The sequence below is a fragment of the Suricata suricatta genome, chromosome 3, assembly GCF_006229205.1.
Source record: "Suricata suricatta isolate VVHF042 chromosome 3, meerkat_22Aug2017_6uvM2_HiC, whole genome shotgun sequence".
NCBI lineage: Eukaryota > Metazoa > Chordata > Mammalia > Carnivora > Herpestidae > Suricata > Suricata suricatta.
In genome coordinates this window covers 124,348,081-124,372,932 of record NC_043702.1, presented here as the reverse complement: position 1 = coordinate 124,372,932, position 24,852 = coordinate 124,348,081, and the positions used below count along the sequence as shown (strand labels likewise).

The following is a 24,852-nucleotide window of genomic DNA, read 5'->3' as shown; positions in this document are numbered from 1 at the left end:
TCAATCTTTTATATTAGGAATGGCCTGGACCCAGAGTTTCCAAGGTAACCTTGAACTGCATTCAACACTCACATAATTCCTTCTTTCTACCAATGCTGTCTAGTCTAGACTAACATCTCAAAATTACTATCAATGGCCACAAACCAACCCAGTGTCTGAAATACTGAAAGAAAGAAAGTAGCTTAGTCTTAGAGCAACACAGTGTGAGTTACAGTGAGTTACAGTAAGAACTTAGAGTCTCAGGCCTTGCAATACTTATACATATAAACTTTAGTAATTCATTTAACTTCTCTAGATTTCCATTTTTTAAATTTTCATTATTTCTGCTCAGGGCAGGTATGCCTTCAGTCTCCATGGCTTGAACATGGATTATACCAAAGTTAGAAACCATCTCCATCATATTTGACATTCATTTAAACCAGTTTCACAATGCACTTGTGATGAGTACCAGGGGTTATATGGAGTGTTGAATCACTGCCTTGTAAACCAGAAACATAATTACACCATGTGTTTTAACTAAGTGGAATTTAATGTTCTGAGGGGTTCTCTTTCTTTCTCTATTCTCAAGGGAAGCTTGTGTAGTTTGGTATGTGTATGCATATGTGTGTGCGTATGTTTGCATGTTCACAGGTATGTACGCATGGCTGTGTATGTGTACATTTCCCAAGTGCACAGAGTTTGAAGGCATTCACAAATGAAAGTTTTCATACTGAGTCCACTTTGCAGGAAAAATTGTGATTGCATATTCAACATATTTTATACATTTAACAATTCAGATTTTTTATTTATTCCTATGTCCATCGTTTTGGTAAATTGTGTTTTTGAGGAATTTGTCCACTGCATCTACATTTTCTAAATTTTTGGCATAAAGTTGTTCATAATAATAAAAAATAAGCATAAAAGATAAATCTCACATTTAGTAGAACTGAATATTGTAAGTAAATCTACTTTAATCTTAATTCACATAAAATGACCTGTGCAGTATTTTAAATGTTTAATTACTTGCTATTCAATCACTCAACATCAGTAATTTTTAAAATATGAAAATAACATCTAATAATAGAAATTTAACATATATATTCTTAAAATTTATATAAACATATAAATCATAGTACTCTTGTTTATCTTGCTATATATGTTAACACACAGATATGAGAAAAGGCTAACTTTTTTTTAAGGTTTATTTATTTATTTTGAGAGAGAGAGAGAGAATGAGCAGAAGAGAGGCAAAGAGAGAGAGAGAATCACAAACAGGATCCACACTGTCAGTAAAGTGCCTCACGAACCATAAGATCATGACCTGAGCTGAAGTCAAGAGTCAGACACTTAACCGACTGAGCCACCCAGGTGCCCCAAGAAACAGCTAACTTTTTATCAGGTCTCAAGAAGGAAGAATTCATATAATTTATTAATTGTCACTAGAAGAATGATGACCACTTTCTACATAGCTCCTTTATTTACTCTTACACATCTCTGAATAATCCTTTGGCTCAAAATAACAAGTGAATTCTTCGATAGTCAGAACACTTAAGCTACAAAAAAATCAAAGAAAAGAAGGGAGGGAGAGAGGAAAATATGTCATAACAAAATTTAACACTCAGGAGACTAATATTTTGAATACTGTTCATAAAATCTTCACTAGAATATGCTACAAAGAAAGGAAATAGTCTAAATAGTAATAAAAATTGTGTCAAAACCATTGCTCTAATAATTTTATGAAAGACAAAAAACACAGTAATTTCAAAGTATCTAGTATATTAAGCCTAACTGAGCCACAGTTTTTATATAAAAATGGATAAGTTCACTGTGTTGATACTTGCTTTTACCACATTACATTTCATATAGTATAGTCTATGAAGTAGCAAGCACTATTAAATTTGGGAAATGGTAGTACTAAATAATATATAAAGGATTTCCATTATTCAAATGGAGTATTTTACTCTCATTTCAGACAAACAGACATTTAGACTTCTAATTATTTTTCTCTGCTACCTTCTTCCTTCACTAAAAAACAAAAATTATGTATTTTACCTAACACTGCCTAATATAGGGATGTCAAAAAAAACCTACTTTTGGCTAATTTTATATTTAAATAATTTTATAATCTTACTGATAAGTTACATAATACATTCACATACATTTTGGTAGAAATAAAAATGACAAGTAGCCACAGGTACTACTTGGAAATTTTTTTATTATAATTTTATAAAGATATGCTATTTCTGTGTCCTTTTTGGTTTTAAATAACCATATATAAAAGGATGTTGTTTTATATATAAAATCAATATTTCAATTAAGTACGTGGATACTTCATAGGTATGCATTACAAATTTCTAGTGAAAAAAGTGCATAATTATTATAGTAGCCTTTTTATTTTTAACTTACATTACCTAGATGTAGATTTTTTAAATATTCTATTGGTTGACTCTAAATACCACTTGATTATTTGAGGAATCTTATTGCTTTTTATTACTACTTAAGAAAAAAAATCTTTAAAAAAAATAAATTGTGTTATATTAAAAAAATAAAATAAAATAAAATCAGCTAAAAAAATAAAAATAATAAAAATAATTTAAAAAAAGAAAATATCTTTAGTGTTAAAAAGCTAGAAAAAAATATAGGTTATTATATGAAAATAACAAAAAGTCCTACCTGTTTCAATCTCATGAAGAACGTCTCTGTGAAAGTCTTTCTGCTGAAATACCAAAATCGCTCATTTGCAGGGTACACGCGTACGACCGTCTCCAGGAGAAAGCGGACAGGCTCCACCACCTCTGTGACCACCATATCCACTGCCACAGTCATGTACACTCGCTTATCTGCGGGAGAAGTTTCCCATACTTTATGCTGTCTTTATCATTTCTTGATTACTTAAGAAAGAAAAGGTTCCTCACTTAGAAAAAAACTAAAATTCTTTCCAATCATGCTACCTCCTTTGTTTAAGTGTTGTACTGTCTCTTTGATTAAACAGGTAAACATGTTTTCCAAGTATGTTTCTCAATACTCATGAATCTATCTAAATAAATGGTCAAAATCTCTGACAACCCTACTTTTTCCTTCCGCAAATCAGGTACTTCATATAAAAAATAAGGTAAAATTTTCAGGATGTTTTTTACATGAAAACTCTTTCAGATTCCTCCCCCCCAAAAAAACACTGGAAAATCACAAGGATTTGCCCTTTCATCTTATAAAAAGAGATACAAGAAACTATTCACTTTGATGAGTTGCATGGAAGAACTGTCAAATCAAAGGAGATGTTCAACCTTTACTATGTTAAATTTGTACAGGAAAATGCTTGTGCAATGTTGTATATGCTTTAAGGTCTGTCAACACCCTCATTGTCCCCTCACTGTATGTTCAGGAAAAACACTGATTAAGGCTCTTCTGTACAGTTGCACAGCTATATCAGAGTCCTGGAAAGTAATTTTAGGCAATAATATAGTGTTATCAGTCACAAGTTCAGTTATTTTTTAAAATGTTTACTTGGCCAAGGTACCTGGGTGGCTCAATCAGTTCAGCATTCAACTCTAGGTTTCAGCTCAAATTATGATTTCACAGTTTCAAGAGTTCAAACTCCACTACCAGCTCAGAGCCCACTTGTGACTCTCTCTCTCTCTCTGCCCCTCTCCCACTCGTGCTGTCTCTGTCTCAAATAAATAAAGTACAAAAAATAAAATGTTTACTTGACCATAGCCTTCTTTCATTTTTTTAAGTTTTTTTATGTTTTTTAAGGTTTATTTTTTATTTTGAGAGAGAAAGAATGAACAGAAGAGAGGCAGGGAGAGAGGGAGAGAGGAAGTGCAGAGCCCGATGCCTGGCTCAATCTCACAAATCATGAAATCTTGATCGGAGCAGAACCAAGAGTGGGAGTCTTAACCAAGTGAACCACACAGGCATCCAGGCCACAGCCTTCTTTTAATTTAGATCTAGAATCTTGTAGGCTAGTGTCTAATGGTTTTCTTTAGTTTCATAATAGGCTGAAATACAGATTTTTTTTTTTTTAATTTACCCTACTTGAGATTCATTGGGTTTTCTCTTTTCCTTTTCTTCTTTTAAGTAGGACCCTTGAATTCACAATCCTGAGATTAAAAGCTACGCGTTCTACCAGCTGAGCCCGCTAGGAGCCTCTCACTGGGTATTTCAGTCTGGTTTGGATATTCCATATTGTCATCTCTTTGCTACTTCCTAAATATTTTTAAGCTTTATTTTGTCCAGCATTTTTTAGTTCTCAAAGTTCAAATAACCAAGCCCATCATTAGAAGAAACCTTCAAGAATGTTTTAAAAAACATTAAACAACATTTATACGCATTAACTACACTTCTTTTAATGTCAAATTCAAGAAAAAATTTGTTACATTCTTACTAAATACAAGCATTTGACCAGCGAATTCAAGAGAAAAGAGGATTCGCTATACTTGACCTAGCAGACCTTAAAGTTCAAGGAGAGTACTATAAAGGTGTAAGAGACAATAACACAAAACAGAATAAAAAACACATCTTGGTGGTATATTGAAAAGATCCAAGACATTTCATCTCCAGAGTTTCAACTTCTTCTGTAAAAAATCAAACTTTTATTCACGAATCCTCTGAGTAAGTTGTAATCTAAGGGACATGATTTGGAAATTTTAGAAATCAAGTCAATGTTTTTTGTGACATATAAAATAATTTTAAATTTAAAATAAATCATGTTTTGGATAAAAATATTATTGTAATATAGTATTAAGTTTATCTTAATAGAACAAATAAACTTTAAAATATATTATCTTTTGCAAGACCAAAGATGTATTAAAAAACAAAATCAAACTGAACTATGTGTTACATAAAAACAGATAAAAATTGCTTTTATAACTATTTGAAGTTCTTATATTTTATTCTTCAAAATTAGCAACTGGGCTTATTTTTCTCATTTTCATGTTTACTTTCTGAATGATTATAAGACAGAAGTTTACAGGCTGGTCTTTATAAGCCTATAGGCAAAATTTACAAACTGTGAGTGTAAAAATTATTTATTCCTAATACATGAAAGGCTACATAACCATCACTATTTTCCTATCTTTTTATCCCTCATTTTGAAATCGACATCTTGTTGTGTGATCAAATGCATGCAACATTTTAAATATTCCTGCTAAGGAGATTTGGAATAATTACCATTTAATGATCTTCATTAATATATTTCCATATTAGTATTCATTAATGCTCCTGTCTTTAACCAGAAATCTACTGTGGGTATAAAGTAACTAAGACAAAAGATCAAACCAATAGATCCATTATTTTCTCAATACAAATTATTGGTTGAGTCACAGTAAAGCATTTAGTATAATTTATAACTTTAGTTGTAACTCATGAGGTAAAAATTTAAATTTTAGTTTAAGGACAGATGACAGAAGGGTAAAAAACACAGACAATTAACATATATCTGGATAACATAAGAATAAAAATAAACACAATGGGAAAAATGACAAATCTGTTTAACAGTAGACATGTCTAACAAAATGAAATGGCAAACAACTATGAAAAAAGTGTTTACCACAAATGAAATCCTGAATATATATTACTAAGATTCCAAAGTTCAAAAGACTGAAAAAATGATTTCAAAATAAAAAATATAATCAATCATTAAGGAAAACAGAGAATGGTTACCAAAGATATGCAAAATTCCAGAATTTGTTTTCCCTATTTCTTCCATACTCTTCTATCACTGCTTCAAAATAAAATGACTCTATAGTGACACATGAAGTAAAAACACCAAATACTTTCTAGATAATCTAATAAAACTAATTCACATATCTTTGGGGAGGATTCTGTTGAAAGTGGCGGCTTTCCCCATAGATGCATAAAGTATTTTTTTTTAAACTTCAAAATCAGGGCACCTGGGTGGCTCAGTTGGTTAAGCATTTGACTTCAGCTCAGGTCATGATCTCACGGTTCGTGGGGTCGGGCTCTGTGCTGACAGCTAGCTCAGAGCCTAGCTCAGAAAAACAATATTTTTCTTCCAATGTTCTCATTCATAATATATTGTCTTTAGATTCTGTGTCTCCCTCTCTCTCTGACCCTCCCATGCTCGCACTGTCTCTGTCTCTCAAAAATAAGTAAACATTAAAAAGTTTTTAAAAACTTCAAAATCTATAAGGAACCTGGTTGTTTCAATTGTTAAGCATCCAACTCTTGATTTTGGCTCAGGTCAAGATTTCACAGTTTGTGGGGATTGAGCCCCGCATTGGGCTCTGTACTGACTCCACAAAGCCTGCTTGGGATTGTCTCTCTCTCTTTTTCTATCATCCCCCAGCTTCCCGCTCATGCTCTTTCTCTGTCTCTCAAAATAAAAAAAAATTTTTTAATTAAAAATTAAAAACTTTGAAATCTAAACAACTTCATTTTAAATAAGATCCAGAATTTTTAAAAACACAGCAAAACAACATTGACCATTAGATAAAATTTAAAGCAAATAATAATGAATGTTTTGAGAAAATTTACCTTTTGGGGTTTCTTCATTAAGTGCCAGAAATATTGGTGCATTGGGGTTCCACATGCCAGTAATAACATAAGCCCTCCCATCATAGCTCTTTCCCATGGATTCCTATAAAAATTCAGATAGAAATCACTTGAGAATACATGCATCCAAAAAAAAATCACCATTTTAAATTATAAACATATCTTACATTAAGCAAATTTATTAAAATTTGGATTTATAATCAAATGAACTTTTCCTGTATTATTCATCACCCTATAAAAGCATTTGTTTCATTATTAAATTCTTCTATAGTTTCCTTCAGAGTCTCTATTGAGAGACATGTACCTCTTGGATAGAAGGAGGTTTACCTTCATATGCTGACTCACAAAAACCTAATACTGGAATGAAGTTATATTTAACTTTATCTTAGACTGCTGGTCATAATTCCATAAACCTACATACAAGGCTGTCCATAGTTCCTATAAAAACTATAGTGCACATCTCATTGAAGATATTTAAATTGAATTAATAGCTAATCAATGGGAAAACAATATTTTTCTTCCAATGTTCTCATTTATAATATATTCTTAAAATATTAATTTACTTTATTACAACACCTTTGAAAGTTCAGACTTTTCTGTCATCTATGTCAGATACTTGTATACCGGCTTATGATCACTAACCAATGTTAGGAGACTTAGAGAAGTGTGTAATCAACACCCAAGTTGATTATCTCCTTTTAACTCTTATACTTGCTTCCTCCCTCCCTTCACTCCTTCTCCCCTTCTTCTTTATCTCCTCCACTCTTTCAGGCTCCTACCAAGTCCACTCCTGAACTTCACTAAAGAATCCAGCAGCTCCTATCATGAAAGCACAATCACATACAGTCATGTGTATATATGTGTGTGTAGGGGAGGGTAGGTTAGAGGTGTGCCCACAGGAGAACAGCACACAGCATACAAATACTTGCATGTGCAAAAACATATTATCCATAGAACTTTAAATTTCCTGTTCCCATTTCCTTACATTATGAACTGAAGAGTGCGTGAAGTGCCAGCCTAAAACAAAGAGAAATAACTTTTTTTCAATTTTACCCCCACCCAGAAGCTTCTCTGAATCCCTATAAAATTATCTGTCATTTGGTAATTCTTCTGTCTATTTTCCTAATGTATTGGTGGTATTTTACTAATTGAATTGTACAGCTTGAGTGCAGAGACCCTGCATTCCGGGAATGAAGTACATTCAAGGCCACATTAGGGAAATTCACTCAGCACCTTCAACACATTCATATATTCATATTCATTCTCGCTCTCTCTCCACCCCTTCCTCTCTCCCTTCCTGTGACTATCCTCTGTCCCTTCTCATTAGATCCTCATTCAAAACAAGAATGGGCATCTGACTCCCCAAAAACCCAATCCATTTCTGGACAAAAGCCTGTGCTGTGTTTGACTCCGAAAAGATGAGCTAGCCCAATCAAATGATTTCTTTCAATTAACAAATACCAAGAAAGGGAGGTAGTTACCAGTGAAGCTTGAAGGTTTTAATAAGAAATCAGGCACTGACAGGCTGCATATAAAATGAAGTGATACGATAATGGAAATTAAAAAATAGGAAAGAACATATAAAGAACAGTAGAACATTAGGAAACTGCTAAGTGGTAAACAAGAAATGGAGAAAACATACAAAAAAAAAAACATTAAAAATAATCATGCAGTCAAAATACAAAGGTAGATACCAGGAGACAGGGAAGGAGGGAAGAACAGAAAGAAAAAAGGACAGAGAAGGGGCAGGGAGGGAGAGAAAAGGGCAAGGAGGGAAAGGGGGAGAGAAGGAGAAGGGGGAGACAGAAGGAAGGAAAGAGGCAGAAAAAGGGAAGGAAGGGAAGGAGGTATGGGGTAGGAGGTGGGGGACAGAGCAGCAGATCCCCTGGAGCAAGGGCAGCAGTGGGAAAAGGGCAGGAGCCCAAGCAAAAAAAAAGAGACTCAAAGAAAGAGCAAGCCCATAGGGGGCAGCTGAGGCAGACAGGAGGAGTCCAAATAGCAAAAACAACTGCAGTGTTTAGCTACAATTTCATGAAGATCAATAACCTATTCTATCTTCAAGGTGTTGTAAGTGGATCTCTATTTCTTATAAGCAGAATAGCCTAACTCAAGCAACCACATTTTTATGTCTTTGTAGTTCTCATAATATACCACCACAATAATACTGTCTTACATCAAAAACCCTCAATAAAAGTTTCTCTTCATCAAGTACTGCATTTTTGTTATTGAACGAGACCTTTCTATCACACAGCCTGGCTTGCTCCCAGCCTCTTATAAAGATGCTTCTTAGAACGCCTGGGTGGCTTAGTCAGTTGCGCATCTGACTCTTGGTTTCAGCTCAGGTTAGGATCTCACAGTTCAAGAGTTCAGGCTCTGCATCAGGCCCTGTGCTGACAGCGCTGAGCCTGCTTGGGATTTCCCTCTCTCTCTCTCTGCCCCTTCCTGGCTCGCTAGCCCTCACTCTCGCTTGCGTGCGCTCTCGCTCTCTCTCTCTCTCTCTCTCTCTCTCTCTCTCAAAAATAAATAAATAAATAAATAATAAAATAACATTTAAAAAATATTTTAATTTTTAGAATCTTCTGAGCCCTGGTCAGACGTGTTATCCATTGAGCCACTGGCCCCCTCCAAAAAAATATTTTAATTTTTAAAAAAAAAGATGCTTCTTCAAGTTTCTTTGCAGAAGAGTCCTTCCTAAGTCCTCTGCCTCCACCACAAGCAGGGCTGACAAAATCAGAAACAGCAGATAAGGGCATCCGGACAACAAGTCTCTGCCCAAACTAGGCCAGGAAGGAACCCCAGATGCCCTCCTCTTGGAAGAATAAACTAGGAAATCCAGATAAAATGCAGCTGTTTCCAATGGGAACATAGCAGAAAGCTCGTAACACAGAGACCAGAGAACACAGTAAGCTGCAAAGTAACTACTGCCAAGTCATGAGCAAGCTGCAGCTATGAGGTCAAGTAGGCAAGAAGCAGCATAAAGCAGACTCACGGTCCTGGTAAGAGATAACACGCAGAAGAAGTAACACTGCATATTCGTGTTAATCCACCCATTTATTAAGCAAATATGAGCCTACTATAAACCATGGTCTATGCCTACTAAGTATCCTGCAAGGAAAACAAAACAAAACAATCCTGACCCTTGGGAGCTGACAGGCTAATATGTTTTCCAAATAGCAGTCTGTGACTCATTTGTGGATCATCAAATCAAGTTAGTGGATTATGACTGGATTTTTTAATCAAGTAGAAGAAAACTAGAAGAGTTCTTCACACACTTAAGGGGTAAGAACAGTTTCATGAAAATTTTATTTCTGCTTTTTTACACATATAGATTACAAGCATACCGGATTAAAATATAAATGTATTTGTAACCATGAGTCCAGCTACTGGTCTAGTGTCAATAAATAGTAATTGTAAAGCTCCACAAACTTTCCAAGGAATTTCGAGGACTTTTAAATTGAGTTCCAGTTCCAAGAAACCAGGCTGACTGCGTTTTCAGCTCTTCTTGGCACCTTGCAGTTAGGCTCTTCCTAGGTACTACGGCACAGTATAATTTGCCACCTCAAAATGTGTCTCTTTGGCATATAGGTTATTTTTAGTCTGATTATTAAAAAAAAAAAAAAAGACTCGGGAAGAACCTGTAACCTCCCTCCTTATAGTCACCATAGGTAATGACAGTATAAAATAAAGTAGGTGAAATAGGGAGTAACTTAGCAAAGTTTGTTAAAATTCCTATGTCTCATTGTTTCTGAGTGGTCTAGCAAACATTTGTTTACCATTTACTTTTTTTCATCTCCCTATGAACTGTCTTCCTTCCCTTTGAGGTCCCCAACTTCTACCCCTTCTGCTTAGCTCAGCAAGACATATAAGCCTCATTGCCTGACTACCTGTAGGCATCATATTCTTATGAAGACCCCATACATATGTAATTAAATTTAAATGTCTCCTGTTAATCTGTCTCATGTTAGTTTAATTCTTAGACCAGCCAAAAGAAGCTTGAAGGGTAAAGGAAAAGTTTTCCTCACCAACTGGATCAATGGCTATGGATCATAAATTCTTATTTCCTTATTCCTACAGCACAAGGATCTTCACCAAAAACATTCTCACTACTGGAAGACAATTGAGTCTCTGTTGTTTGTACCCCAAAAAAACAAATTTTATTTTTATGTGATTTTTTTATATACTATATATACATAAGTAATGACTTTCTCTTTCATGTAGATCTTAAACTAGATTTATAAATTTATAAAAGTCTCAATTCATCTTGCTTATTAGAAAATATTCACAGGGAAGAAAAGTCAGCATTCTTAAAAATCATTCAAGATAAAAAGAAAAGTCTCACAAATTCTGAAATTAAATATAATTGTAGAATTTTTCAAAGTCTGTTAGGAAAAAAGTGCAAGAAAGTGAAATTTGTTTTCAAAGTGTTCACATATTTTAACGAGTCTTGGAAAAATATCACATCTTGCTCTAGAGGGCAGAACTGAGACTAATTAGGCTAAGTTAAAAGGGATAGGACTCCTGGTGATTGCAAAGAATTGACTTTGTAATAATCAGAATCGTGCCATATCTTTCATTACAAAGTAATAAGTTTTATGAGATGTAGTCTAGTCAAAGCTCAATAACCATGTATTAAGACAGCACAAAGTTCAGTAATAAATCACAACTAGTGATAACTGCAAATACAAACCTTCCCAATGTTACAAACTGTTTGTTGCACAGAAGCTCCAATGCTGACAAACCCTCTGATTTCAACATGGACACTTCGAAGTGGAGGACTGCTCTGCCAAAGACACTCAAAGACTAGAAGTGCATGCCAGTCTGTAATTCTATAATCTGCATTTAGGTTTTACTTTTAAAAAATCTCTACCAGTGATTCACCTTAATCTTTTAAACTCCTAAAGACCATGACTAACTGAGACCTAGGAACTTGTGTTACATGTTCCTGAACTATCTCCTTATGGAATTTTCAAGACTCCAAAGTGCCATATATGGCTTGCCTTAGGTAAAACCACTTGTATTACTGATATGTTGTAAAGAGCGATGGAAGAAAGATGGATCAGTAGCTAATTTGTTTTCACATTCAATGGAACTGGTTTGTTCTTACCTCTGCATTTCTGTGGCTCACTGTAACAGTCTAGGAGAGCACCCAACCCACTGCAGTAGTTATACACTTAAGAACCTGCTTCCTTCACAAATCTATGAACCCACAGATCGTAAGAGCTATGTTTTACCACAGCTATAAGCTCAGCCTGCCACACAATGAGTGGCACACAATTATGTGTTCAAAAATGTTCAACAAACCATTATATGGCCACTAGAAAATGAATGCAACATTACCATGGAATAACTCTAAGAAAAAGTTGATATAATTGATGATATTTAATTGACATTTGTAAACCTCAACTAAAAAGAAGAAAACACATAGTGCTTGTTATCTATCACCAAGTGTAAAAATTTCAGTTACTTTATACTTTACTACTTTATATCTAATTCTTACTCTAACATAACAATTTCCTACATTTCTAAATCACAAAGTAAATATTTTTATTAAGTACAATATTTCTGTTTAAAAGTTAAGATAGGGGGCGCCTGGATGGCTCAGTCGGTTAAGCCTCCGACTTCGGCTCAGGTCAGATCTCACGTTCGTGGGTTTGAGCCCCGTGTCATGCTCTGTGCTGACAGCTAGCTCAGAGCCTGGAGCCTGCTTCCAGTTCTGTGTCTCCTTCTCTCTCTGCCCCTCCCCCTCTCATGCTCTCTCTCTGTATTAAAAATAAAACATTAAAAAAAAATTTTTTTTAAAGTTAAGATAGTTTACTATTTTCACATCAAACACCAACTCTCAAATATATATTAACCTTCAAGAACATTCCTTAAACAAATACCACTACTACAGTAAATATACTTTGCTAAGGACAGGTTACCAAGGAGTATAAATTCAGAAAGGGAAGGGCTTTAAAAAAAGCAAAAGCATTCATCTCATTCCTCAAATTAGTAATAGTGCAGTAAAATAAATGAAAGGCACCATATTCACTCTAAGCATGCCTGTTAGAATCATGTACTTGTTATATTTGGCTCAAAGAAAAGATATCTTCCTAAAAACCTAAATAGATGAATAGATGGACATTGTCATAACACTATTCTTTTATCTGCTTTCAATTAGTATATGATTTTTTTGGTGGAAATTTTCCTAAATCTCTCCCTCATAAGTAATTTTACATGTGAGTTTCCAAATCTAATTATTACTACCATATAGCTAAAAGTTAGAAACAATTTTGACAATATGACAAAATCTTTAAATAGAAAATACTTTTAAAATATAAAATAACTATCATCTATACTTGGTTAATGTGCTTAAGATCATCATTACCATATCCAGTAAATGCATGTCACTGTTCTTCACGTTTCGACCTGGGCTTAATAACATTCCAAAACATCTGAAAATATTGGGGGGAAAAAAAAGGACAAATAAGGTATCAAGAAAACATAGAAGCCCAGTGAGCAAAATGCCTTTTTATAATAACTATACAATCTGAGTTCTGTACTTAGAAGTAGTTTTAGTTTTTTTTAAGAAACACCACAAAAAAAAATTCGTTGAGGTACATAATAAAATCACATAGAAATAAGTTATCTAAAGGCGCCTGGGTGGCTCAGTTGGTTAAGTGTCTGGCTTCGGCTCAGGTCATGATCTCACGGTTCATGGGTTGGAGCTCTGCATCAGGCTCTGTGCTGACAGCTAGCTCAGAGCCTGGAGCCCACTTCAGATTCTGTGTCTTCCTCTCTCTCTGACCCTCCCCTGCTCTCACTGTCTCTCTCTGTCTCTCAAAAAAATAAATTAAAAAAAAGTTATCTAAATTCCCAAATCTTTATTTCTACATGTAATATATTACCAATGATCAGAAACTGATAAAATGGCCACAAATTATTGACTGAAACAAAATATAGTAATGGGACATGAATTAGTTTCTAGGTAGAAATGAGACTTTATTTGCTGGGGAGTTACTTTAAACATATAGATCAAAATCAATGAACCCAATTAAGTGAAAAAGGAGATTAAAAAAAATAAGACTGTGCTCTTTCTTGCATCAAGCCAGATTAACAGAAACAATTACTCTGGTCTTCAACAGTCACTTTTACTGAGTAGCCTATTAATATTTATTATACCTTAAGTTTGAAAGAAGAGTTATATAAAGCTCATCACTAAATATGCTAGTATATTTGTAAAGATATTATCCAACATACTATATATGATTAACTATTTACTCTGTTCTCTGTTTCCTGATGCTAGAGATTCTGTAGGAATCCCATCAACACTACCACTTTATTTGTGAAGGAGTCTCATAACTTCTAAAATTCAGCTAAATCTAATGTTCTTATTTTTGTTAGAATATTATTACATCTGCTTTTAGGTAAGAAAAGCAGAGTCCAGAGAAATTCAACAATTTACTCAAATTCTTTTCCCTATTAAATAGATCTTGTAAATCTAGAGGCAATGTGATCCATCTTCAGTATGCCTCTGCCAACAATGCGTAGCCACACTTACTAGAGTGTTTTTATTGTAGCTCTCCAAAATTTTAAAATATGCTATAGAGCATTTCATACAGGGGTAGAGAATATAAATAAATATGTTAAATTTTTTTTAATTTTTTTAATGCTTATTTTTTTGAGAGACAGAGATAGAAGGCAAATAGCGGAGGAGCAGAGAGAGAGGGAGAGACAGAATCCAAAGCAGGCTTAGGCTCTCAGCTGTCAGCACAGAGCCTGATGTGGGGCTTGAACCCTCAGACTGTGAGATCATGACCTGAACCAAAATTGGTGCTTAACTGACTGAGCCACCCAGGAGCCCCAAGATTTTTTTCATTTCAAAATACTGGTAGCTGTCACATCAATACTTAGTCTGATCCTTGTTATTTTCCAAACTTTTACCTTTCTAATAGCACAGCTTTTTCTTCCATGAACAAAGTAAGTCTTATCCCAATATGACTCTAGTAAGTGGTAAAACAATATATAATTCCTGTGAGTACTTAAGGATACCCTGCTCAAGGTTCTCTTTTGGCATCTGAAAATAATCAATTCCATGACAAAGATAAAGCCCAAACATATTACTGTACCACTGAACAAAATGGAATCTACTAAAAAAGAAATACTTTAATATCCATAATTTTAATATAATTACTATACAATGAAAAAAACCCCTATTAACTCCTATAATATACACTGTGCAAATTAAATATTAACTAGTTGTGCAATTCACTGTACTATTTTGTCTACCATTGTTTAAATACTTGCTAAGCAAGAATAAAAAGGTGAATTATTTTTTCAGATATAAAATTTGGTCCCCTAAACTAAAAAGTCAGGCCAGTGAGGACAGAAGACCTCTCTCACATTCCTATAGGCTTTGCTTTGGCTTGCATCTCTCATGGCTTTTTTAAGAAAAGATTTGTATATTATAGGGTTTTTAAATTACAAAACTATCATATACTCATTATAAGAAGTTAATGCATACCAAAATGTATAAAGAAAATATAATTTATCCTTTCTCTCTCTAATGTCAGCCCCCTTAAGAGCCAATGCTAACAATCTAGTATGCATCTTTTTGCTCTTTTGAAAACAAAGTTTTTCATCATTTCTTTTTTTTTTCCCAAGCACTGGCAGGTGAATGGTAAAATTGGTACAATTTATATTTTCTTAATATTTCTATGTTCAATTCTACTGTAAAAAAAAAGCCCTGGAAATTTAGGTTTTCCTTAAACGGCAGCAGCTCTCACTTTATTTTGATGATCTTTGATGTGCTGCTCTTTTCCCAGGTTATAAACAAACAAAAAAACCCCTGGCACCAGCCAGTAATGTGACCTTAGAGAAAGCACTTAACTCCCTTTAAGCTTCTGTTTCCTTTTCTAGAAAATGGTAGAGGTATAATACATGAACTCTAAGTAAGTTCTTCCAACACGAAGACTGCAAAATTTCTCTCCAGCAAGCTGTTATTAGTTATTTTTTAAATTATATTTCATTAAAGCACATCAGGCTTCCTACAGAGACAAGCAAGGTCTCTTAGGAATAATGTGTCAGTAATTAGATAGATATTATTAGTACCACAAACACCTAATGCAGATATTAAGTGTTTCATTGGAGAGGTCAAAGCATTCAACCTTTTCTTGTTAACTCTATAAATAACACAGAAAATTGCCATCACACCTGTTTTCTCAAGCAGCTCACAGTCTACTAGAGGAGGAAAATACAAGTAAACAGGGAATTACAACCTGATCTGTTAAGTTCTAGAACTGCTGTAGAAAGCACAGACAAGACATATCCAACATTACTTATAATACAGTAAATAGCTGACCTGACCAAAATTTGAAATTAAACCTCCTGAGGATATATTATTACATTAATTATAACAGATACTGTGTATTAAATACCTTAACTTGTTTTTAAGTTTATTTATTTATTTTGAGAGAGACAGCATGGAAGGGGCAGAAAGAGAGGGAGAGAAAGAATGTAAAGCAGGCTCTGTGCTGCCAGCACAGAACCCAACACGGGACTCAAATTCATGAAATGGTAAGATCATGACCTGAGCCAAAACCAAGAGTGAGACAACCAACTAAGCCCAACCCAACTTTAAGTCAGACATTACTATATTACTGTATTTTACATTTCAAAACAACCTGCATATGAAAAATGACAAAGTTTGTTTTCAGGAAGGTAGAAGTGATTTGTCAGAGCACCACAGCTATTATGTTAAAGGACTGGGATTCAAGCCCAAATCCATTATCCAAAACTGCTGGTCTTTTATACAGTATACTCTGTTGCCTCCCTAGCCTATCAGAAAAGATTAGAATTCCTTGTGTGACCCAGGACAAGTTATACACTGCAACATCTCACTTTCAACATTTCTGAAATACATATATTATCTGCTTACATGCTCACTACATTAATGTAAAGATGAAAAATCTCATGGTAAAAGTACTGTAAACTATAAAGCACTTGCCAATTATAAATTATTATAACAATTGCCACTATTAAGAAGAGAAAGTTTGGGACGCCTGGGTGGCTCAGTTGGTTAAGCATCAACTTCGACTCAGGTCATGATCTTGCAGTTCATGAGTTTAAGCCCTGCGATGGGCTCTGTGCTGACAACTCAGAGACTGGAGCCTGCTTCAAATTCTGTCTCTCTCTGTCCCTCTCTCTCCTCTCTCTCTCTCTCTCTGTTCCTCCCTCATTTGTGCACATGCGGGCACACGCGCGTGTGCTCGCTCGCACTCTCAAAAATAAAGATTTGAAAAAGAAGAAAAACTTAAAAAAAAAAAAAAGGGAAGAAGAAGAAGAGAAAGTTTAGCCTTCCAAAATACCTGGGAGTTCTTACTCAAAACAGAGCTTTAAACAGCATTTAACACAAAATTAGCATCCATACAATCACCAAAACTAAGCATATCTAGCAGTGTTTTAGACTTAAGTAATGGAAAAAATGAGAAAAACAAAGATGATATTAATGTCCTGTAACAAAAAAATGAATTCTTTTACTTTTGCTTTTAGTCCATCAAATGATTAGGATCCTATTTACCTCCATTTATTCTTCGAGAAGACTACCGATAAAGATTAAGAAGGGAAGAAAGGAAAAGGAAAAGAGGCAAGTGTCTACCAATATCAGTCAAGAAACACTGTCTCTTAACTGAACTTTTGTTATTAAAAATGAAAAGTGACAGTATGTCAGAAGGAGGTTAACAGAAATACAAAGAAAAGCTGTATGTCAATCATACTGTTTTCAGAATATACACAGTACAAGCTAAATTTTGAAAAAATTGAAATCCCAGTCTCACACTAAAGAAGTTTAAGAAAAGATAGTTGGAAAAGCCTTGCAGGTGAGAAATGTTGGGATTGTTTTTCCCTCACTATAGGGATCAAGTATAGATAGATACACAGGCATTCCACACCATGCACAGTATGGGGAACCACTAAAATAACCACACGAGCCAAACCTGTACAAAACAATGTTACAATCAATGGGAAAAATTATGATTGTTTTGCAGTCTTTAAATTTTTTTTGTTAAAACTTTAAAAAACTCTTTACTGTCAGTTTTAAGTATATAAAGAAATGGGGGAGGAGTAAAACTATTATTTATTTAGTACCTTATAACTTAAAGCACTTAGAAACATTGACAATTAAAGTGTTTTATTTGTTTGGAAACAATTAAGACTAGTTTAAACAGTGCTTGCTTTCCTCTCACACAATTCACAATATGAAAAAAGCATTTTTTTCTATGAGGAACTCATGTTCCTTTCTAAGTTTGAATCAGGCTCCAATATTTTCTCCTTTGCACATTTAATGTTATGAAAAGATCTCTGAGGGCTCCTTTAACGTGAAGCTCGTGGTAGCATCACCTCCTCGGAGACATTCATCCTTTTCTTCACAACCACTTTTCTTTATTGATGCTGCTAGATTAATCCTCACTATGTTCCTCTGGCCGCCTATCTAGATTCCACTGAATAGTGGCAGTGTCAACATTCCTGTGGTCCTATTCCTTTCTAATTCCATCTACGTCCCACTCAAATCCCGCAGAGTTATTTGTACAGGGCACTAAAGGTTCTGCCATGCCACATGCATACTATTCACTGCTGCTCCTGTCATGATACAGGAATGTTTTTAACTGCATGCTTTGCCATATTTCTTCCTAAACCGGCTAAAGAAACTGCAGTCTTGTAATTATCATTCCCTTTCAATGTTGCAACTAACTTCAAAATATTGGCTTGAATGCTACTAAAACTAACTAGAATTTTGTTTTTTACTGCAATCTTCAAGCCAAATTAGAAGTAAATGCTGCATGTCAACCATAAGCACCTTCCTATTCCTACTGAATTCAAAGATGATGGAGTCCATCAGAGTCCATCAGACTTTTTCAGAACAGTTCATACCACAGCTTCACACCGGGCTTAGGTCTCGGCCTGTTCTCATTCTGCTGTCACCATTTCCAATCTTCTAAGATTGCGTTCAATTTCACTTTCAGCATTACCACTTTCCATTTCTTTCCTGCACTTTTATCTTTGTTGGTCAACTCTTTCAATTATCCATTTTTGTGAAATGTTACATAGGTTTACCACCGAGAGGTAAGAAACAACAAAACAACACACTCTGTGGTCTGAGAGTTAACTAAACAACAGATGCACTATGACTATTATCAACAGATTTTGAAAGAAGTGATATGACTGGTCACTGACGCTGTACTTATGTAGTGACCGTGGACTGAAGAGTTAACAGCAAAGTCTTCACTTTCTGTAATTACTCAAAATTAATATACTATGGTAACAAATATTTGAACCACATGGCTGCAGGACTGGTGTTATTTAACTGAACCAAAGTAACACAAATTTGTGCATTATCGTAACTGTAAAACAACGCCTCCTTGTCGACATACAGAAGTTCTTAAAAAAAAATCTAGCCACAGCTTTGCCTTCTCATGGTAGCAGTCTACTCCGATTCTGCTGGCTACTCTGATTTCCACTTATTACTCAAAACAGTCTCAGTAAAGATCATGATTGTTGTATTAGTGATAATACCACCAACAATAATAACAATAAGCATTTATTAAACATTTACTGTGAGTCAGGAACTATTCTGAATACCTTATAGGTATTACCTAATTTTTTCCTCCCTATATTCTTAGTAAGTATTATTTACCACTTACATATTAGAAACTGAGGCACAGAGAAGTTAAATAATTTGGCCAACGTCACTGTAAAACCAGGATTCAAATCCAGATCAAGGACTCCACAGTTGTGAACTTAAAAACTACTAGCTTCAGTGCCATCAGTCACAGGAAGAAGTCTCTCCATTAGGTTTTATACTTATAAGCAAAAGAGGTTTACAAAACTGGTTGTTCTTTTCTTGCCATTCTTCAGGTGGGAAATTGTTACTTTCTTCCCCTAAGATTACCTGGTACACTAGGACTAATTACTAGGGAAAAAAATAATTTAAAATAGATGCTTAGGACTGCTTTAGGTCTGCTATCAGTGCAGAGAATTTAATCTAAAAGGAGGCTACCAAAGAAGAGGTCATATTTTTAGGTCCTTTTTTTCTTCTTTTTTTAAAGAAGAAACCAGTAAATTTCAAGAACATACAACAGCCTCCAAACATACCATCCAGAGGCAATAACATCCACATTATAATGGATCAAAATTGGAAATCCAGAGCCATTTTCAAATACGAATACTTTTACTAACTCTTCTCAAGTACAAAAGGAGAACTTACCTATAGCCAGAAAATATAATATTAAAAATGATTAAAACAAAGCCATATATTTCAAAATCTAATGCTTGGCTTAATCACTGCTAAAAACATTTAGCAAATCAATTATTTTGCTTTACTATCCAATAGGAATAATACAGGAAATCTGGATAACGATACTTCATTTAGGCTTTTGCATATACCAGATATATACATCAAAATAATTAAAAGCCAAACTACAAGTATTTTTATAATTGAATGTACCTGAAAACACAATTCAAAAACCTCAAAAAGCATGGCAAAAAATAACATTTTCCCCCTAGCTACTGCTGGTTAACAAGGGCTCATTTTCTCCTATACAAAGGTAAATCAAATGTAGATAGAGACAAAGATCAGCAAAAATTATAGAATCAATTATAAAAGAAAATTTAAAGCATAAACAACTTTACCAACTTTTGCTAAATAAGAATAATAGTGATTCCAGGGGCACCTGGGTTGCTCAGTTAAGTGGTTAAGCCTCTGAATGTGGCTCAGGTCATGATCTCACAGTTCGTGAGCTCAAGCCCTGCATCAGGTTCTCTGCTGTCAGCACTTCAGATCCTCTGTCTCTCTCTACACCTCCCCTACTTGTGCACATGTCCTCTCTCTCTCTCTCTCTTTCTCTCTCTTTCTCTCTCTCCCCTCTCATACACAGATAAAATAAACATTTAAATATATATATGTAAAAGAAAAATAGTGATTCCATGTAGACTTCCTGCTTCTTTTTCTTTTTCTCAGCTATAATTTCACTTCCTTTTTTTCTTCTACTCCATCTACATTTTCTTCCATGTCTATTGATACATTTTTCCTCTATCCCTCCCATCTGGAGTTTTATCTTTCTTTATACACTTGGCAGTAGAACTGATACGATTTACTGAGGAATTAGGTACACAGAAAGAAAGATCTGACTCCAAGTTTTTCACACTGAGTAACTGGAAGGATCAAGTTACAAACTGATAAGACAGAGGAGACTATGGGAGGAACAGGTTTGGAATAGGGTTGGGAATCAAGAGTTTGAGTTTTGAATAACCTTAAAATGCCAAATGAAGAGGTGAAAGGAGTGAGTAGCAGATATCCTAACATTGCTGGCTTTGCCTTCCTCTGAATGTTTCTGGAAATGTCACAGTCAAATTATGAAAACAACAAGAAGAATTTCCCTGAAGTGGCATTAGAAGAAGAAAATGAGGTTCTCACATTGGTTCCAGTTAATGAGGAGCCTAATTAAGAACATCAAATGGAACTAAGTGTTTTTTCAACTTCAGAAGTCAACCTGAAGACACCTGGGACAAACAAGAAAGTTCATCATTCTCAAATGAATGAACAATTCAGGTTTTTCCCAAAACACAGTTGCTGTAATACACCAATCCTTCCTTTGCCAATCAGTTTGCCTCCAGCAAATAAAGTGTCTTGGGACAATATGCAGAACTGGTGCCGACAATTTGAGTACCGATGGCCAAAAAACAGAGGTTTATGTAAGGCTCCAGAAACATGCTTACTCTGAAAGAAACCAAAACATTCCTAAACACCACCAAAAGCCAAACTGCAGTCATGTTTGAGGAAATGCAAGATGGTGGCTAAGAGATCAAGGATTTGGAAAAGTTGTAAGAAGAATGAGAAAGAGGAAGAGATTAATATAGTTGAAGTGATAACTTCAGCACAGGAAGGCATGTTGGCAGCAAGGTTAAGAACCGCTCCAAGAGCCAAACAATCGAAGTCTGTGAATTCACAATCCATTCCTGCTTCTGTTGAGATCTTTCTACCGCAAGCCTCTGGTGTCAGGTGCTATGCGGTGCACGGCAGACCCCTCGTCAGACACAAAATGTTGGCTTTGCCTGCAGTTCCATGCAGGTCAGGCCTGAGCCTGACACTCCCAAAAGGATGACCTCTCTCCGTTACCCGCCTGCACTTTCCCATCCTTAGGCCCAGAAGATAACATGTTATGCCCTAAATGTACTAAGAGGAATAAGAAAATGATGAAAAGATTCAATGCAGTGGGGAAGAAGCAGCGACCAGGTTTGAACACACCAACATCATTCCCTTTGGATGGGCCATATCTTACTGAAGAGTAAGTGGTGGAGAGCCTACAGATATGTAGACTTGCATCCCAGGAACTGCTGTGATGTGTCCTAGCCATCCTCAGTGCTGCCTGATGCCTTGAGTACAGGTATGAATGTCAGGATTCTGTACTGCAGGTGTGCCAGCAAGTGACTGCTACTGCTGCTTTAAACATTTAGTTTTGTTTTAATTCCTAGATTTTTTTTTAAAGTAGTTTTAGGCTGGGGCATCTCAGTGACTCAGTCAGCTGAGTGTCCAACTTCGGCTCAGGTTATGATCTCACGGTTCGTGGGATCGAGCCCCGCGTCAGGCTCTGGGCAGACAGCTAGCTCAGAGCCTGGAGCCTGTTTCAGATTTTGTGTCTCCCTCTCTCTCTGACCTTCCCCTGCTCGTGTTGTCTCTCTCTGACTCTCAAAAATAAATAAAAAACAGAATAAAAATTTTTTAAATTTTTTTAGGGGAGGCTGGGTGGCTCAGTCAGTTAAGCGTCAGACTTCGGCTCATGTCATGATCTCACAGTTCATGAGTTCAAGCCCCGGGTCAGGCTCTGTGCTGACCACTAGCTCAGAGCCTGGAGCCTGTCTTCAGATCCTGTGATTCCTTCTCTCTCTGACCCTCCCCTGCTCACGCTGTCTCTGTCTCTCTCTCTCTCTCTCTCTCTCTCTCTCTCTCTCTCTCTCTCTCTCAAAAATAAAAAATAAAACATTATAAAAAAATTTTTTTTACTTTTTTTTAAAAAGTAGTTTTAGGCTTTCAGAAAAATTGAGCAGAAAGTACAGGGTTCCAAAATACTGCCCCAACCCCTTTCTCTACTATCTACATCCTGTACCAGTGTGGTACATTTGTTGAAACTACACTGACTTCTCCTGATCATTCAAAGCCCATAGGTCACAACGGGGTTCACTTTTCGTGTTGTACAGACTATGTTTTGACAAGTATATAATGACCGCCTACAACCACCAGGATAGTGTCAAAATAGTTTTACTGCTCTTAAACTTTCATGTTTCATCTACTCAGTACTCTCTTCCGTCCAAATCCTGATTACTGATCTTTTTACTGTCTCCATGGCTTTGTCTTTATTAAGGAGTGGGTATGGTAGAGGAAAGACTGCTAAAATAATGTCATTGAAAAGGAGAAATAAGAACATGCACATTTGATCCAGAGCAACAAGAAAAAGGCTGAATATATGGTACAGATGAGATAAATTGGCAGATAAAGTGATGGGAATATCTAAAGTTCTATTATTGTTTCTATTTATCTTAAATAAGAAGAGATAATTGGCTTAAACATGATGGACATGATAAGCTTTTAAAGAGGAGATATGAAATAGCCTAGGAAAGACATGAAATAGGTTGTCACTGTAAAATGAAATACGGATGCTAACAACACAAAGGTACACCTGAGGTTATGGTCATGAATTTGAAGTAAAGCCAATAAGTAAAGCCAATCAGCATGGTTATGTGTTTGAATTTCCAGCTGCATTGTTATAACAAGTGTTGGTGCAAAGGAGCAGAAAGCTGGAATTAAACAGAGAGGAACAGAAAGATGGAAAAGAGAGCAAGGGAGTTGTCAGAGTATATAAAGGAATAATTTATAAAGATAGATAATGGAATCTAAGTTGGGATGGAGACAAATAAAAAAGTAGCATCATAAAGTGAGTGGGTGAAGGACAGTAAAACATGATAGGACCATAGATTATTTGTCTCAGTGAAATCAAAGAATTAATGTAATTGAAAAAATGAGAATGAATTAAATTAAAAGTACTGATCAGACAGTGGGATACTTGATACTGAGATTATGAAGGGAGTGCAGTCACTGGTAATGAGAAATTTCAGACTCTGACCATTGAAGCAGGTGGCTGAGGTAGGGAGGAGGAGCGATCTTTGGAGAGAAAGAGATTAAAAAAAAAAACGAAGCCAGCTTATTAGAAAAACCATCTACATAGATAATAAAACTGCTGTAATTTAGGAAAAGCCTAATGATTGGACAATGACAGTGAGCCAGGAGCTAAAATCTTCAAAGAATGATGGGAATCGCAAGGATGTGTAAATAACTGCAACAAGAGAGGCTAGCAGATGGGAAAGTCTGAGAGCATCAACTCTAAAGCTGTGCATTTAAGGAGGGAAGAGCAAAAATGGTTTGGAAGAAGCAAGGACATGCAAGAAGGATACTCACACATCTCCAGACCATGGTACATCATTTGAGAAGGCTATAAAGGAAGCAGTAGACTCAGGGAAAGCCCTGTTTATAAAAAGTGAAGGCAATATTCAGAACTCAGGTTGAAGATGAAAGGAACTGTGCTGATGAGTTCCAGAGTGCAAAATGGAATATCTCAAAAGCTCGGTAAATGTGAACGATGGGAGTCAGAAGACAGGATATACAGAGTCATGTGGGGATCAGGATTTGAGTATTGATGGAAAACCCAGGAGTCTGGGACATCTTACAAGGCCTGAAAGAAACAGCCAAAACAGAAATAAAATTCAGTGAGGCTAAAGGTTGAGTGTAAGGAGGAGGATAGTGCCAAGATCATGCAGAACTCTGGAATACCCTGCTTACTCCACTCTGGGATAACTTAGGTGCACAAGTCAAAGGAGGGGCAGTACTACCAGAGGAACATGGGTCTGGGCATCCTCTTCCTATTACTGATGGGAGGTAGGAATGTGAACAGAATATATGAGTGTGAAGGAGCTTTTACTTGAAGTGCATCCAGGAAATATAACTACTTCTGGGTATCCAAAGACACTCTCGGTTAATGAATTTGCAGAACTGTAAACCCAAAAATATGTACACTATGCATTAGCTAATAACTTCATCTCACAAATGCTACTGCTCCCTAAAAGACAAGGTCTGAAAAAGTCATCCTGTATCTTCAATAAAGGGACTTTCAATCAGGCAAAAACTTATTTTCTACAACCAATAAAAGCTACACATGCATCCATCCCCAAGGAAGAAAATAATAATTTTAAATGCGGTCCCTGCATGAAAACCTAGTTATAACAAAATGCTCTTGTGTTGGGAGTCCCAAGACCACTCTAGGTCGGAAGATTTGC

The 24,852-nt window shown here is 35.5% G+C and overlaps 1 protein-coding gene across 6 annotated transcripts in view; it reads right to left on the bottom strand.

Annotated features, from left to right (window-relative positions):
• RABGAP1L (RAB GTPase activating protein 1 like) overlaps positions 1-24,852 on the bottom strand; it is a 719,423-nt gene that overhangs the window by 606,262 nt on the left and 88,309 nt on the right. For all 6 annotated transcript variants that reach the window (XM_029935097.1, XM_029935100.1, XM_029935099.1 and 3 more), the window contains 3 exons: positions 12,860-12,926; positions 6,475-6,577; positions 2,653-2,819 (listed from right to left, as the gene is read on the bottom strand). In XM_029935097.1, coding sequence (XP_029790957.1) covers positions 2,653-2,819; positions 6,475-6,577; positions 12,860-12,926 — 337 coding nt within the window. The remainder of the gene's footprint in view (positions 1-2,652; positions 2,820-6,474; positions 6,578-12,859; positions 12,927-24,852) is intronic.